General features: G+C 46.2%; 1 protein-coding gene across 13 annotated transcripts; it reads right to left on the bottom strand.

The window, feature by feature from the left end:
- Positions 1–717: 717 nt before the first annotated feature.
- PHF7 (PHD finger protein 7) lies at positions 718–13913 on the bottom strand. 13 transcript variants are annotated; one of them, XM_055110014.2, is made up of 12 exons: positions 13596–13875; positions 13144–13362; positions 11469–11578; positions 10341–10393; positions 9802–9893; positions 4454–4555; positions 3953–4077; positions 3324–3483; positions 2632–2738; positions 2048–2164; positions 1503–1624; positions 723–1291 (listed from the first exon to the last, which is right to left on the bottom strand). In XM_055110014.2, exons 3-12 carry the CDS (start codon positions 11507–11509, stop codon positions 1065–1067), a joined length of 1146 nt encoding a protein of 381 aa, XP_054965989.1. In that variant the 5' UTR covers positions 11510–11578; positions 13144–13362; positions 13596–13875; the 3' UTR covers positions 723–1064. The 13 variants fall into 13 exon arrangements, with proteins under 13 accessions (XP_003818808.1, XP_054965989.1, XP_054965990.1 ...); XM_055110015.2 differs by having other exon boundaries at positions 13052–13362; positions 13596–13872; XM_003818760.5 differs by having other exon boundaries at positions 718–1291; positions 13144–13910.
- Between the last annotated feature and the right edge of the window lie 215 nt (positions 13914–14128).

Here is a 14128-nt window from a genome sequence, read left to right as displayed (position 1 = left end):
AACCTCCGCCTCCCAGACTGAAACAGTTCTCCTGCCTCAGCCTCCCAAGTATCTGGGATTATAGGCACCCACCACCGTGCCTGGTTAATTTTTGTATTTTTAGTAGAGATGGGGTTTCACCATGTTGGCAAGGCTGGTCTTGAACTCCTGACCTTAAGTCATCCGCCCGCCTCGGCCTCCCAAAGTGCTGGGATTACAGGTATGAGCCACTGCGCCCAGCCACCTTGCCTAATTTGAATGTCCTGGCATGCAAATTCATATTTAAACTCTGGATGGAAATGCTCGAACCACCGGGCAGTGAGGGTTTGACTGGGCTCACTCATGCTGTGGAGGTGTGCTGAAGCCCACACCAGTCAGGAGAGAATGGAGTCCCTTATGCCCCATGTATAAGCATGGCAGTCCTTGACCTGTTTGAGTCCAGGACCCCAAGCCTTGCAACAAGGGCCTATTCTCCACCCAGTGTGGACTGCTATGCTGGCTCACCTCCCTAATGAGAACCTGTGTACTTATTATTTGCACAATGATTGATGAAGATTCCCTGCCTCTGTAATGCCAATTTCCGTATAAACAGGTTTCTTTCCCTCCAAAGAAACATGGCTATATTCTAAGCTAAAAGTTCTACATTAATTCCCTAAATTTTATGGATTAGGAGGGTGAGTTTTCTTACTCTCGTACTCTACCCCGTAGAATCTTTACTACCCAGACAAATTTCAGAATGAATTTATAAGGAGACACCAACGGAGAGAAAACCTTTATTTGCATAACAACAAACATGGGTGAAGTAAGAAGAGGCATATGAAAACAAGATTAAGGTGGAAGAATCCTTGGTGGGAGGAGAGGAGGAGAAAGCAGAGGCACTCTTGTAGCCATAAACGCATTTCCTTGTTGGCATCTGGACTGCTCCCTCCTCATGCTCCACTGAGACTTCTCTTTGCTTGGCTCATAGTCTCACTGCTGGCCCTGCTTCCTTGTCTCACAGTCCCAGAGTGCTCCCTCCCCAAACCCGATGGAGGAGCGCAGCTTCATACCCTATTGTGTTCGGGACAGCAGCTACTCAGAAGGTGTTACTTGGATTTTTTGCAGCTGTTAGTGATTCTGACACCCTTGGACCTCCAGGAGTAGCTCCTCCTGCCACGAGAGGACTCTGGCTTTTCTAATAAGGAAGGTTCTGGCCAATCAGTCCAAGAAAGGCCCGGATTCTCTTCCAAGGTGTTGTCTCTGCAGAAATGTTCCTCAGGGTGGAAGGTGCTGCTGCAGCAAGGGATGTCCCCTGAGTTTTCAGGTATGTAGTCTGTGGTGAGAGAAAGGCAGGAGAGGAAAACTCAAGCCTCTGCTTCTCCCAGGCACAGGTCCTTAAGCTCCTCTCTAGCTACTTTCCTTCCAAAGTCAAAGGCACCAACTATTAATCCCCCTCTGGTGGGATGTCTTCCTCCTTTCCCAGGCACCACAAGTCCCTACAGCCCCCTCCTTGCTCTGAGGCCGGCCCCTCCCTCCAGCCTCACCTGTGGCTGCAGCAGGTGAACACTCCTCACACTCCCATTTCTTACTGTTAGATCTAAGAGAGGAGCAGTCCCTGTGGGTTCCGTGGGATCCGCATGTAGCACACAGAATGAGGCACCACCTCCTAGAGGAAGAGCCCAGGAAGGGTTGTGGAGACATACAGAACACCAACTGCCATGCTTGGATGTTTGCTATGGGCCAGGCATTTTTTACAGCACATTTTACCCAAGATGAATGTATGGCTCAGAGAGGATGAGTGCTGATCCCAGAAGCCTGCCATCAGTCGTAACCCCTTGAAAGGTAGATTAGGAAAGGAATTGGCTCTGAATGTCTCTCCACTGGGCACAAGGTGAAGCGGACCTTGCAGGGGAGACGTGTTCACGTGCACACAAGTGAGTCAGGGGCTGGTCAAGAATGAGACTTAGCAATCGTGTTTATCCTAAGGTCTGCATACAAGAGTGAATTTCTTACTTCTAGTAACTGTGCCAAGGTCTAACTCCAAGATAGCACTGATGAGAGCTCTTTCTAGCCAGAAGCCTTCCCCTACCCTTCATCCTCAAAGCTGTCTCTGCCTTGTTCATACAGACAGATGGGGGCATCACAGTGCTGATAGCGCTGATATAAGTCTGAGAAAGCCCCTGGCTCGAGTTCCCAGGCAGCATCTCTGCAGTGGGAGAAGAAACAGTGAATAAGAACATAATGGGTTGGTGAAACTTTTGTCCATCAGGGAGGAGTTAGGAAGAACCCAAGCTAAGCATAGCAAGAGTTCAGTAGGCTGCCTGAACACTTCCAACAAGGCTGGCCAAGTGGCCTGGCAGTGGGAGAGGGTTGAAGCAGGATGAATGGAACATGCATGCAGGTTCCTTAGTTCCACTCTGGAATCCAATAACTCAACCCCCCAGGGAATTCTGATTCCCCAAATGCCCTTTTCAGCAACAAGCACCCCATTCCCCCGCAAACTTCATCCCCCTCCCTTCTGTTTTGATAATTGAAAAGCACTCCCTCCTCCCCTTCCTTCTTATCAGTGCCTCTGCTGCTCTCATTCTCTGAACTATCCTCTCACTCACCTCCTCTCTAGAAATCTAGGCAACCCACTCCCTGGCTCAGTTCCTGCTTTGGGGTTCCCACTACCTGTCTGGAATATGAATTCCCATTCTCAGCATTTCTTGAGGAAACTCTTTTCGATTGTTACACTGTGGACATTTGAAGAAATGCTTTGCTGATGTGTGGGCATATTTCTGTAAGAGAAACAGGGAAGAGCTCTGTGTTTGTAAAAACCCTTTGACTACCTTCTTTCCCCTCCCACCCTCACCCCTACAAAGAGGATGTTGCTAAGAGAGTTTGAGGGTACAGGAAAAGGAGTTTGGGTGGGCTAGGGTGAGGGCTGCAAATCCAGGTGTCAGACCTGGGACCAAAATACTTTCAAGAGAATTCCCAGGAGTGCCTCAGCTGTCATCTCTGACCATGGGGCTCGGCAGTACTGAGTAGGGGTCAGCTACCTGGATACATGTTTCCTTTTTCTTTCATCCCAGGAAGTGAGGCTGACATAGAGGCTCCTCAGCTCATTCTGGGATGAGCCCATTTGCTCTAGCAATGCTGAAGATTTTGCTTATTCTAAATCTTATCATGTGTGAGGTCCTATAGGCCAGGAATGACCACAGACTGGACTGACTTTCCTCTAACTGCCTGAAACCAGCCCTCAATACAGGCCTCCAGCATGGAGCACCAAAGCTGAGGCACACCTGAGCATTCCCAGGGTTCTCTGGTTCCAGGCAGAGAACTAGGGCAATGGTGGAAGGGACCCAGGGCGGAAAAAGCCCCACCTGTATGCACTTGCGGTGGTAGATGGCTTGACTACAACACGGGCTCTGGATGTTCTCAACACTCTGTTGGGATAAGTCTTCACAACATAAGATGCAGCTTTCCTCCCCCACATTCCCATGTTGGATGTTCTGTGTTGGGCGATGTTTGTCACAAAATGATCTGTGGCAGGTAAACAGACTTGGTTTCTGGTTTGTCATTGATGTAGTTTCCCAATGGCCCGCTCTAGGAGGGGCAGCCAGGCACCCAGGCTGGTGCCCAGTGAACCTCCACACTCATGGGGAAGAGGAGAGGCAGAGTGAAGAACTGCCACATGCCTTCTCATGGCTGCTCACCTACTGAGCAAAGTTCCCAGGACTGTCTCCATAGCCTCTCGTTCCTGAAAGCCCCACTTAGTGCTGAGCAGCTGTCTAAGAACCCCAGCTGTTTGTAATTTAAGGAGGGGGCAGGAAGCAAGAAGAAACCCCTGTGAAATCTCCAAGTCAAGACACTGTTTCTTATTACTGAATGGAGGGACAGATTCACTGGTGAATCAAAACAGGCCTGCTTGTGAGAACTGGACTCTGATTTCATTAGTGGCTGAATAATAAGTTGCAAAAAGGAAGCCAGACTTTTCCCTTCCCTCACTCACTTGTACTCTCCAAAAAATTGTGAAAGGCAACCCCTTTCTTGGCCACAAGGCAGATGGAAGTTTCTGAGGCACTGATCCTTCTGGCAGTTGATAGCAGCTCCCTTTTTCTTGCACACAAAGCAGATCTGCAAATGAGTTCCCAGACAGTGCTCAGGACCCCAAGAAATGCAAACAGACACAGTGTAGCACATCTTTCTATTAAATGGAAGTTTTGTGAAATAATAGCCATTCCCTATCCTCAGTGGTCCTGAATGCTCTGGGGCACCCGGAAGCTGAGCTTCAAGCAGCACTGAGTTGTTTCCTATTTTCTCAAGATGTTTCTCCCTCTTCTCACTTAGGACACCCATACCCCAGAGGAATATGGGACTTAAGGACTAGTTGGAAAATCCAAGAGTCCTTTGACGTCTAAACTAGGAAGTAGGGAAGAGAACAGAAACAGGAATGATGGGTGAGGTATGAAAAGAGGCCTACCCCAAGGTCCTCATTTCAAGGGATTCTAACCTTCCTAGAAGCCCGGGCTGCCTCCTTTTTGATGTCTTCAGGCAGGAATCCATGGAAACCTCTGTTGGACTGGCCCCTCTGAGGCAGCTTACTAGATAAGATCTGGGGGGGCAGTAGAACCAGGCTGTTAACAATGATGATCAGTGAAACAGTGCAGTGAGGTGAGGAGAAGGACAGGGTAAGAGAGCTAAAGAATAGAGCTTGGGCCGGGTGCGGTGGCTCATGCCTGTAATCCCGGCACTTTGGGAGGCCGAGGCGGGCGGATCACGAGGTCAGGAGATGGAGACCATCCTGGCTAACACGGTGAAACCCCATCTCTACTAAAAATACAAAAATATTAGCCGGGTGTGGTGGCACGCACCTGTAGTCCCAGCTACTCAGGAGGCTGAGGCAGGAGAATGGCGTGAACCCGAGAGGGTGGAGCTTGCAGTGAGCCGAGATCGTGCCACTGCACTCCAGCCTGGGCCACAGAACAAGACTCTGTCTCAAAAAAAAAAAAAAAAAAAGAACAGAGCTTGGTGGAATATATATGCATTGACAGGGTAATTTATTTAATGAAGGCTTACATGGCACCAACCATGTGTTGAGTACTCTAAGTGGTTTCAAATATTAACTCATTGAGTCCTCCCAACAGCCCTAGGAGGTAGGTACTATTATTGTCCTCATTTTATAGAAGAGATGATGCGACCTGCTCAAGGCCACAGAACTCTGGAACCTGGACTCTTACTTTTGCTCTAGGCTGCCTCTCACTTACTGAGGGCTGCTATTGTGTGCTGGGACTTTGGGGGAAACATTTCCTTTGTATTTACTCATTTTATGCTTACAATCCTTGGCCAGGCACAGTGGCTCACACCTGTAATCCTAGCACTTTGGGAAGCCGAGGAGGGCTGACCATCTGAGGTCAGGAGTTCGAGACCAGCCTGGCCAACATGGTGAAACCCTGTCTCTACTAAAAATACAAAAACTAGGGCATGGTGGTGCACGCCTGTAATCCCAGCTACTCGGGAGGCTGAGGCAGGAGAATCGCTTGAACCCGGGAGGCGGAGGTTGAAGTGAGCCAAGATCACGCGACTGCACTCTAGCCTGGGCGACAGAGCAAGACTCCGTCTCAAAAAAAAAAAAAAAATTCCTGTAATGGCAGATGCTATTATGATGCTCATCTTACAGAGGAGGCACTGAGGTGCAGTGTGGCAAGTGACACTGCCTCCCAGGGTTATAGGACAAGGAGGAGCAGAGCTGGCTATTCACACCCAGGCCCATGGAATCCCCATTCTTACCCTTCCTGCTGCATCACCTCTTAGTACAGAGAAAATACTCTTCTCAGAGTAATACAGGAAGAAAAACAGGGTTTTAATATCTCTTGATTGTTGTTGTTCTGTATTATGGGGGAAGGAATTGAACTTTTGAAACACATATTTTAAAACTAATTATCTCAGGGCTTTGGGATGAGTGATTTGTTTTCTTCATATTTTTAAGTATCATTCATGTTTTCTGCAATAAGCATGTATTGATTTAATAAATTAGCTACTAAAAAGAAAAAACTATATCTATATGTTCTATACAGAAAGATCTCCAAAATATATATGATGGAAAAAAGCCAAGATACAAAGCACTCTGTATAATGTTTAATTTTTATGTAAAAAATGTATATGCTTGTAAATGCATCAAAATTATAACTAAGCCCTGACACCTGATAGGACTTACAAGAAAGGAAAATCACAGACCAATCTTTCTCATGAGCACAGATATAAAAATCAAAACAGATGCAAACTGAATCCGGCACCATATAAAAAGGACAATACATCATGACCAAGTAGAGTTTATACCAAGAATGCAAGACTAGTTTAACATTAGAGCATTTAGTTGATGTAACAAACTACATTAACAAAATTAAAGAGAAAAATCAAGATAATCTCAATAAATACAGGAAAAGTGAGAAAATTCGACACCCATTCATGATACTCTGGGCAAACTATATATGAATAAAAGGGATCTTCAACCTGATAAAAACATCTATGAAAAAAACCTAGAGCTAACATACTTTAATAGTGAAAAACTAGATGCTGTCCCCTGATGTTGGGAACAAGACAAGGATAACAACTCACACCACTTCTATTCAATGTTAGGTTAAAGGTCCTAGCCAATACAACAAGGCAAGAAGAAATAAAAGGCAAAGATTGAGAGAAAGAAGTAGAACTGTCTTTATTCACACATGACATGGTTATGTGCATAGGGAATCCTGTGTACACAAGGCATTTACAACAAAATAAAAAAACAACTAATCAAACTCAATTTAACAAGATTACAGGATACAAATCAATATACAAAAATAAAATGCATTTCTATATACCAGCAATAAACTTAAAAATGAAATAAAAATACTATTTACAATAGCATAACCACAGAATATTTAGGAATACATTTAACAAAAGATGTACAAGACTTTGTCACCAAAACAACAAAACATTGCTGAGATATATTTTAAAAGACCCAAATAAGTGGAAAAATATACCATGTCCATGGATTGGAAGGTTCAATATTTTTTGTCAATTCTTCCCAAATTGACCTATAAATTCAATGCAATCCCAATCACAATCCCAGTAGACTTTTTTTTTAAAGAAAAATTGACAAGCTTAATATAAACTTTATAAAGAAAGGACCTGATAGTCAAAACAATCTTGGAAAAGATTGTAGAACTTAACAATACTGAATTTCAATACACTATAAAGCCACAATAATCAAGACAGTGGGGACTTGTGTAAGAATAGATACATAGATCAATGACATAAATAGATTATCCAGATCCACAGATATATGGTCAATTGATTTTGACAAAGGCACCAAGGCAATTCTATGGGTAGGCAAAGATTTCTTGCAACACACAAAAAGCACTGACCATAAAAGAAAAAATGGATAAACTGGGCTCCATTACAATTACAAACTTGTTCTTTGAAAGACACCATTAAGAAAATGAAAAGGCAAGCCAAAGACTAGGAAGAAAATATTCTCAATACATATATTTGAAAAAGAATTTGTATCCGAAATATATAAGCAATTCCTACAACTCAATAATAAAACCACTCAATTTTTTTTTTTTTTTTTTTGAGACGGAGTCTTGCACTGTCGCCCAGGCTGGAGTGCAGTGGCGTGATCTCGGCTCACTGCAAGCTCCACTTCCTGGGTTCACGCCATTCTCCTGCCTCAGCCTCCCGAGTAGCTGGGACTACAGGCACCTGCCACCATGCCCGGCTAATTTTTTTATTTTTAGTAGACACAGGGTTTCACCGTGTTAGCCAGGATGGTCTCCATCTCCTGACCTCTTGATCTGCTCGCCTCGGCCTCCCAAAGTTCTGGGATTACAGGCGTGAGCCACTGTGCCCGACCACCACTCAATGTTTTTAAATGGGTAAAAATATTTGTACAGATACTTAAACGAAAATATGTGGGCCGGGCCAGGCGCGGTGGCTCACGCCTGTAATCCCAGCACTTTGGGAGGCCGAGGTGGGCAGATCACGAGGTCAAGAGATCGAGACCATCCTGGCTAACACGGTGAAACCCTGTCTCTACTAAAAATATAAAAATTAGCCACGCGTGGTGACAGGCACCTGTAGTCCCAGCTACTTGGGAGGCTGATGCAGGAGAATTGCTCCAACCCGGGAGGTGGAGGCTGCAGTGAGCCAAGATCATACCACTGCACTCCAGCCTGGGCGACAGAGCGAGACTCCATCTCAAAAAAAAAAAAAAAAAAAAACACCAAAGAAAATATGTGAATGGCCAATATGCACATGAAAAGAAGCTTTAGTCATCAGAAAAATGGAAATTAAAACGACAATGAAATACCAATACACACCCAGTAGAATGGCTAAAATTAAGAACACTGACAAAACAAAGTTCTGGCAAGAATACTGTGCAACTGGAATTCTTATAAATTGCTGGTAGGAGTGTAAGCTGGTACAACCGCTTTGGACAGTGATGTGGCAACCTCACATAAAGTTAAATATCTAATTAGCATACAACTAGTAATTCCACTTCTAGGCATCTGCACAAGAGAAGTGAAAGCACATGTTCACAAAAAGACTTGTACATGAATGCTTAAAGTAGCTTTATTCATAATAGTCCTCAAATGGAAACAATTCAGATGTTCATCAACAGGTGAACAGATAAGCAAATAGTAACTTATTCATGCAACCGAATACTACCAAGTAATAAAAAGGCACAAGCTATGAATGCATGCAACAACATGGATGAATCTCCAAAACACTGTGTTGGGAGAAAAAAGCCAGATACAAAAGATTATAAACTATATGATTTCACTTATATGAAGTAAAAGAATAGCCAAAAATAATCCATAGATCAGAACAGTGATTACATCTAGTGGGATTGACTGGAAAAGGAGGCAGGAGGGAACTTTCTGGGGTGATGAAAATATTACCTATTTTGATTGGGGTGGTGGTTACATGGGGACATACATTTATCAAAACTTATCAAACTGGACCCTTAAAATTAGTGAATTTTGTTCAAGACCAGCCTGGCTAACACGGTGAAACCCGTCTCTACTAAAAATACAAAATTAGCCAGGCATGGTGGTAGGTGTCTGTAATCCCAGCTACTTGGGAGGCTGAGGCAGGAGAATCACTTGAACCAGGGAGGCAGAGGTTGCAGTGAGCCGGGATCACGCCACTGCACTCCAGCCTGGGCAAGAGAGTGAGACTCCGTTCTCAAAAAAAGAAAAAAATTGGTGATTTTTACAGTATGGAAGTTATACCTAATAAAAAAATACTGGGAAAAAGCAATTGGAAGGATGTTACAACTTTGACAGCATTTGTTTCTGGGGAGAGGGAGAAGGATTGGGAACATTGTTTAGGGAAGAGACTTTTTTACTGAACTTACTTTATACTGTCAGGATTTTATACCAGACACATATATTTTTCTTTTTTTGAGGCAAGGTCTTCCTCTATCACCCAGGCTGGAGTGTGGTGGTGTGATCACTGCTCACTGCAGCCTCCACTTCCAGGGTTCAAGCGATCCTCTTGCCTCAGCCTCCGGAGTGGCATTTGTCACTATGCCCAGCTTTTTTTTTTTTTTTTTTTTAATTTTTTTGTAGAGACAAGGTTGCCCAGGCTGGTCTTGAACTCCTGGGTTCAAGAGATCCTCCTGCCTCGGCCTCCCAGAGTGCTGGGATTACAGGCGTGAGCCACTGCACCCAGCCTAAAAATAGATTTTAAAACAAAAAAGCTATTAAGAAAAATAAAAAAACAAGGCTGTGGATATGAGGATGAATGTAACAGAGAACAGTCAGTACACCAAAAGCCACAGGATATTCAAAGCAAAGGAGGCCTCATACTCACAAGACAGAAATAATGCACGCTGATATTTTCTTTCTGAAGAAATTCCCCTAATTTTTCGGGATCCCCAGGTTCTCGAAGGCATAGCCAGCAAACTGGAAGAGAGGACACTCAGAATTTGGCTCAAATTGACCATTAAGAATGGAAGAGAAGGGTGAGAATGTAACCATTCCTCTAAGTCAGGAAGGAGTAGAATACTAGGAAAAGGGTCATTTTGGCAAGGAGGAAGGTTGGGATGAGGTCTTATGTGGTATCAATTAGGCTGTCACATAATTCTGGTTACAATGAAAAAGTTGGCCACAACTGCTCACTTCACTTTTTTTTGGTTTTGTTTTGTTCTAAAGTGACTTTAATAACTTGTTTCTTGAACTTCAGACATGGTAATTTAAAATGGCAGTTCCTGAGTCCTCAAGATCTTAGAGAATCTAGGAAGGAAGTAGGGCTGGGAGAGAGAGAAGAAGCAAGTATACTGCCCCACACAGGTGGCCTTCTTTGCTGAGGGCTGGAGGCAGTGGGTGAACACAAGCTCCAGTCTTTCTTACCAGGCCCTGAAGACAGTTTCCTCTGGGTTACCCTCCTAGTCTTGGCAGATTTTCTATACAAGAGAAATAAGAAGCACGAGGTGTTCTTTGGGGATCTTGTTGATAACCTTTTTAACATTTCCCTTAAAATGCCATTCATGGGTCTGATGAAGGACCAACATATCTAAAGCCTAAGACATCAGCTTCTTTTCATATTTCACATATATATGTTTTTGAGACAGAGTCTTGCTCTGTTGCCCAGGCTGGAGGGCAGTGGCGCGATCTCAGCTTACTGCAACCTCCGCCTCCTGGGTTCAAGCAACTCTCCTGCCTCAGCCTCCCGAGGAGCTGGGATTACAGGCGCCTGTCACCACGCCCAGCTAATTTTTATATTTTTAGTAGAGACAGGGTTTCACCATGTTGGCCAGGCTGGTCTTGAACTCCTGACCTCAGGTGATCCACCCGCCTCGGCCTCCCAAAGTGCTGACATTACAGGCATGAGCCACTGCACGTGGCCATATTTCATATTTTTTTTAAGTGCAAAACATACTCACTGAGTTATTTGAGGGCAGGAACCGGATTGTAAGCATCTTTCTCTCCCCAGTGCCTGTACTGCCTATGTTGACTGAATGAATGCAAGAGCAAACCCTCTTTTACTTTTTTACTGTTTCTTCTGCCAACTACTCTGAATCTCAGGTGGTACCACCTTTACAAAGCATACTGAAATGAACCAAAATTGATAAAAGTATTTCCTGTTGCGAGGCACTATTCTTGGCACTTTACATGTATTGGCTCAATTAATCTACAGTAGCTCAATGAATCTACAGAACACTCTAAAAAGTACAGGCCATTATTATGTACATTTTCCAGATGAGGAAACTGAGGCATAAAGAAATGTAGTGCCTTCTGTCACAGTTGTCGGCAAGTGGCAGAGCTAGGATATGAATTTGGGTAGTAAGGTTCCAGAGTCAGCACTTTGCTACTAGGGACAGCACTGGTAAGACAGGCATGACAGCTCCCAGCTCCGTGTGTGCTTCCACACTGTCCAACCTCAACCCCCAAGACTACGACAAAGGGGGCAAAAAGTGCAGCCTATACCACAGGCCATTGGACAATTTCTCCTAAATTCCCTATGTCAACTACTTCTACCTCAATCTTTGGCATTCCTTCTTTTCTTTTACAGTCTTCATTCGGTGCTGTCTCTCTCTCCTCTCTTGAATTCTTCTATACTATTGTGAGGACAATACAGGCTCTTCCAGCTATAAATATAAATGGGGTTTGGTAAGCAATTTAATTCTGTATTTGGTTATCAAGTTCCCCAGGGTCAAGGCAATGGTGCACTTCACCTCCCAACCCATGTGATGGAATAAAAGGGACTGTTCTAGGTACTTGACATGTGTTAACTCACAAACACGCCATGCAGTAGGTACCATTATTATCCCCATTTTCAAGATGGGGGACTGAGGCACAGAGAGGTTTAAGTATCCTGCCCAAGGTAAGAGTTAGTAAGTGATATAGATGGGATCTGAACTCAAGTAGCCTGGCTCCAGAGGCCAACACTAACTCTCATGTTATACTGCTATCACACAGTAGCAAAAGAACTTAGAACCATTACTTGACCTAGCTAAATGATTGTTTCTTTGTGCCTACAAAAAAATACGTGAAGTAGCACCCAGGAAAAAAAGGCTCCTTTTGCACCTAAGTATGGGTGCCTTAATTCTACCCAGTGGAAGCTAGATAAGGTAGCTTTTTCCTAAGCAAAGGAGCCTGTGAGATTTGGGCTGCCTAAAAGCAAGAACTCCCTCTAGTGAGAGACAAGAGGTAACACTGACAAACACCCCCTAGGCTCTATCACTTTTTTTTTTTTTTCCAGACAGGGTCTCTCATTGTTGCCCAGGCTGGAGTGCAGTGGGTGAGTGCATGAAAGTGCCACTTTCCTAGGCTCAGATGATCTTCCTGACTCAGCCTCCCAAGTAGCTGGGACCACAGGTGCCATGCCACCACACCAGCTAATTTTTTGTAGAGACGGGGTTTTGCCATGTTGCCCAGACTGGTCTTCAACTCCTGGGCTCCAGTGATCCTCCCGCCTCAGCCTCCCAAAGTGCTGGGATTACAGGCGTGAGCCACCAGGCCTGACCTCTCCTATCAATTCTTTTCACCTAGGCTCAGGTGGCCACTGAGATATGGTCTGTACCCAACCTTTGTCTCCATCTGAGCCGAGTACAATAGCCAAAAGTGCAGAAGGTACCTTGTCTCCTATTTCCAATGTCAGCCAACTCCGGCTGTTACCTGTTTTCATTAGTAAACAAACTGTAAAACAAATGTACAGTTTCACTGGTTAACGGGGAGATCCCTGAAAGTGAACGGGAACGAAAGAAAATCCACCGCTGTGAAGCAAGGACTGTCTAGTCAGGGGAGAGGAGAAGGACAGCATTTCTTAGAAGGAGCGCTGGGTGAATCAGGTCACTCCAGAGACACTCCAGTATCCATGGCCTCCAATCACGGCTGGAGATCGGGAATATCTTCAGGGACTTTAAACTATTCTGCATGAATAAGGACGACTGAGGAAATTACTGTTCAAGAAACCAAAGCCACCCTGCCCTCCCCTTCTTTGTGCTTGTTCTGTCTCCTCCTCTAACCCAGGAGTTGCAGAAGCAATGACATCTGATGGCTTCTTCCTTAAGGAAAACACTGGACAGGCTGGAAGAGGAGAGAGAAGGGCATGTCCTGACCTTGCTATTCCCACAGGGGTCCACGTGAGCGGACTGCGGAGCAGTTCCCAGTTACTGGGGCTACCCCGACCATCCAGCAATAGACATAAAACCTTGAAACTTCAGTTCTTTGCATCGCTGGGCCAAGACGTTCCTTGAGTAGGATTCTGTGCACACACTGCTAGTTACAAGACGTCACGATCTTCAAAACATCTGAGGGGTGGCGTTGCAAATGAGGCTTCCACAAGCTGCCAGGCAGTGGCCTCCTAACCCGGCGGACGCCCCTCGAAACGATTATCAAGTTGTTTCACTGGACAGGTGCTGGGTAAAAGCTTGTTGAGAAAATAAAAAACAAATAAACGTGTTCCACCCGCCGCCGCAAGAATGATTTATCTGTAAAATACGTGTCGGTGTGGTCACAACCGTTCCCAGGAGGTTAACAGCCGGAGAAGGGGCTTAAGGAGCATCCCGCGGATGCCAGACCAGGCTCATGTCGCGCCTGCCGGGCGGCCAGTGCAGGGCCGGGCCGAGGTCGCCTCCGCCGCTCCTCCTCGCGGTAGCTCACCGGCCGCCGCTCCCGGCCAGAGCCACCCTCCCAGCTGTCTCTGAGGGCGCCGCTGTACTGGAGCTTTAGTCGTTGACACAGGCCGTGGTAGCTACCTCCGGGCGGCCGCCCTGCGCGGTGACTGCGCCGGCGAAGACTGCGAGCGCGCAAACGGGGGCGGGTCACGCGGACTATGACCCTCGGGAATCGAGGCGACGCCTACCGTTAGTAGAAACCGACCGCTAACGGCCGCGCGCTAACGGCCGCGCGCCCCGCCCATCCCCTCCTCTCGCGCCTCAGCGCCCAACACCCGCCCCTGCCCCTTCCGTTCGCCGCCCCGCCCCGTCCCTCCTCTCCCACCATCCGCGCCCAGCCCCGCCCAGCCCCGCCTTTTCCCCTAGCCTGCCCCGCCCCTCCTCTCGCCCCACCCGCGCCCAGCACTTCCCGGCCCCGCCTTTTCCCCTCGCCCGCCCCGCCCCTCCTCTCGCAGCACCCGGGCCTACTACTGCCCGGCCCCGCCCCTTCCCCTCGCCCGTCCCGCCCCTCCTCTCGAG

The sequence above is a fragment of the Pan paniscus genome, chromosome 2 (assembly GCF_029289425.2).
Source record: "Pan paniscus chromosome 2, NHGRI_mPanPan1-v2.0_pri, whole genome shotgun sequence".
Classification (NCBI taxonomy): domain Eukaryota; kingdom Metazoa; phylum Chordata; class Mammalia; order Primates; family Hominidae; genus Pan; species Pan paniscus.
This window is presented reverse-complemented; position numbering and strand designations above follow the sequence as displayed.

Excerpts from the sequence above, each read along its gene's own strand:
- PHF7 (XM_055110013.2), bottom strand. The coding sequence starts at position 10,479 with ATGAATGGCATTTTAAGGGAAATGTTAAAAAGGTTATCAACAAGATCC. Across the intron at positions 3,484-3,952 it reads CAATTTTTTGGAGAGTACAA|ATCATTTTGTGACAAACATC; the intron begins GTGAGTGAGGGA and ends TACCTGCCACAG. Across the intron at positions 1,292-1,502 it reads TTCACCTGCTGCAGCCACAG|ACTACATACCTGAAAACTCA; the intron begins GTGAGGCTGGAG and ends CTCTCACCACAG.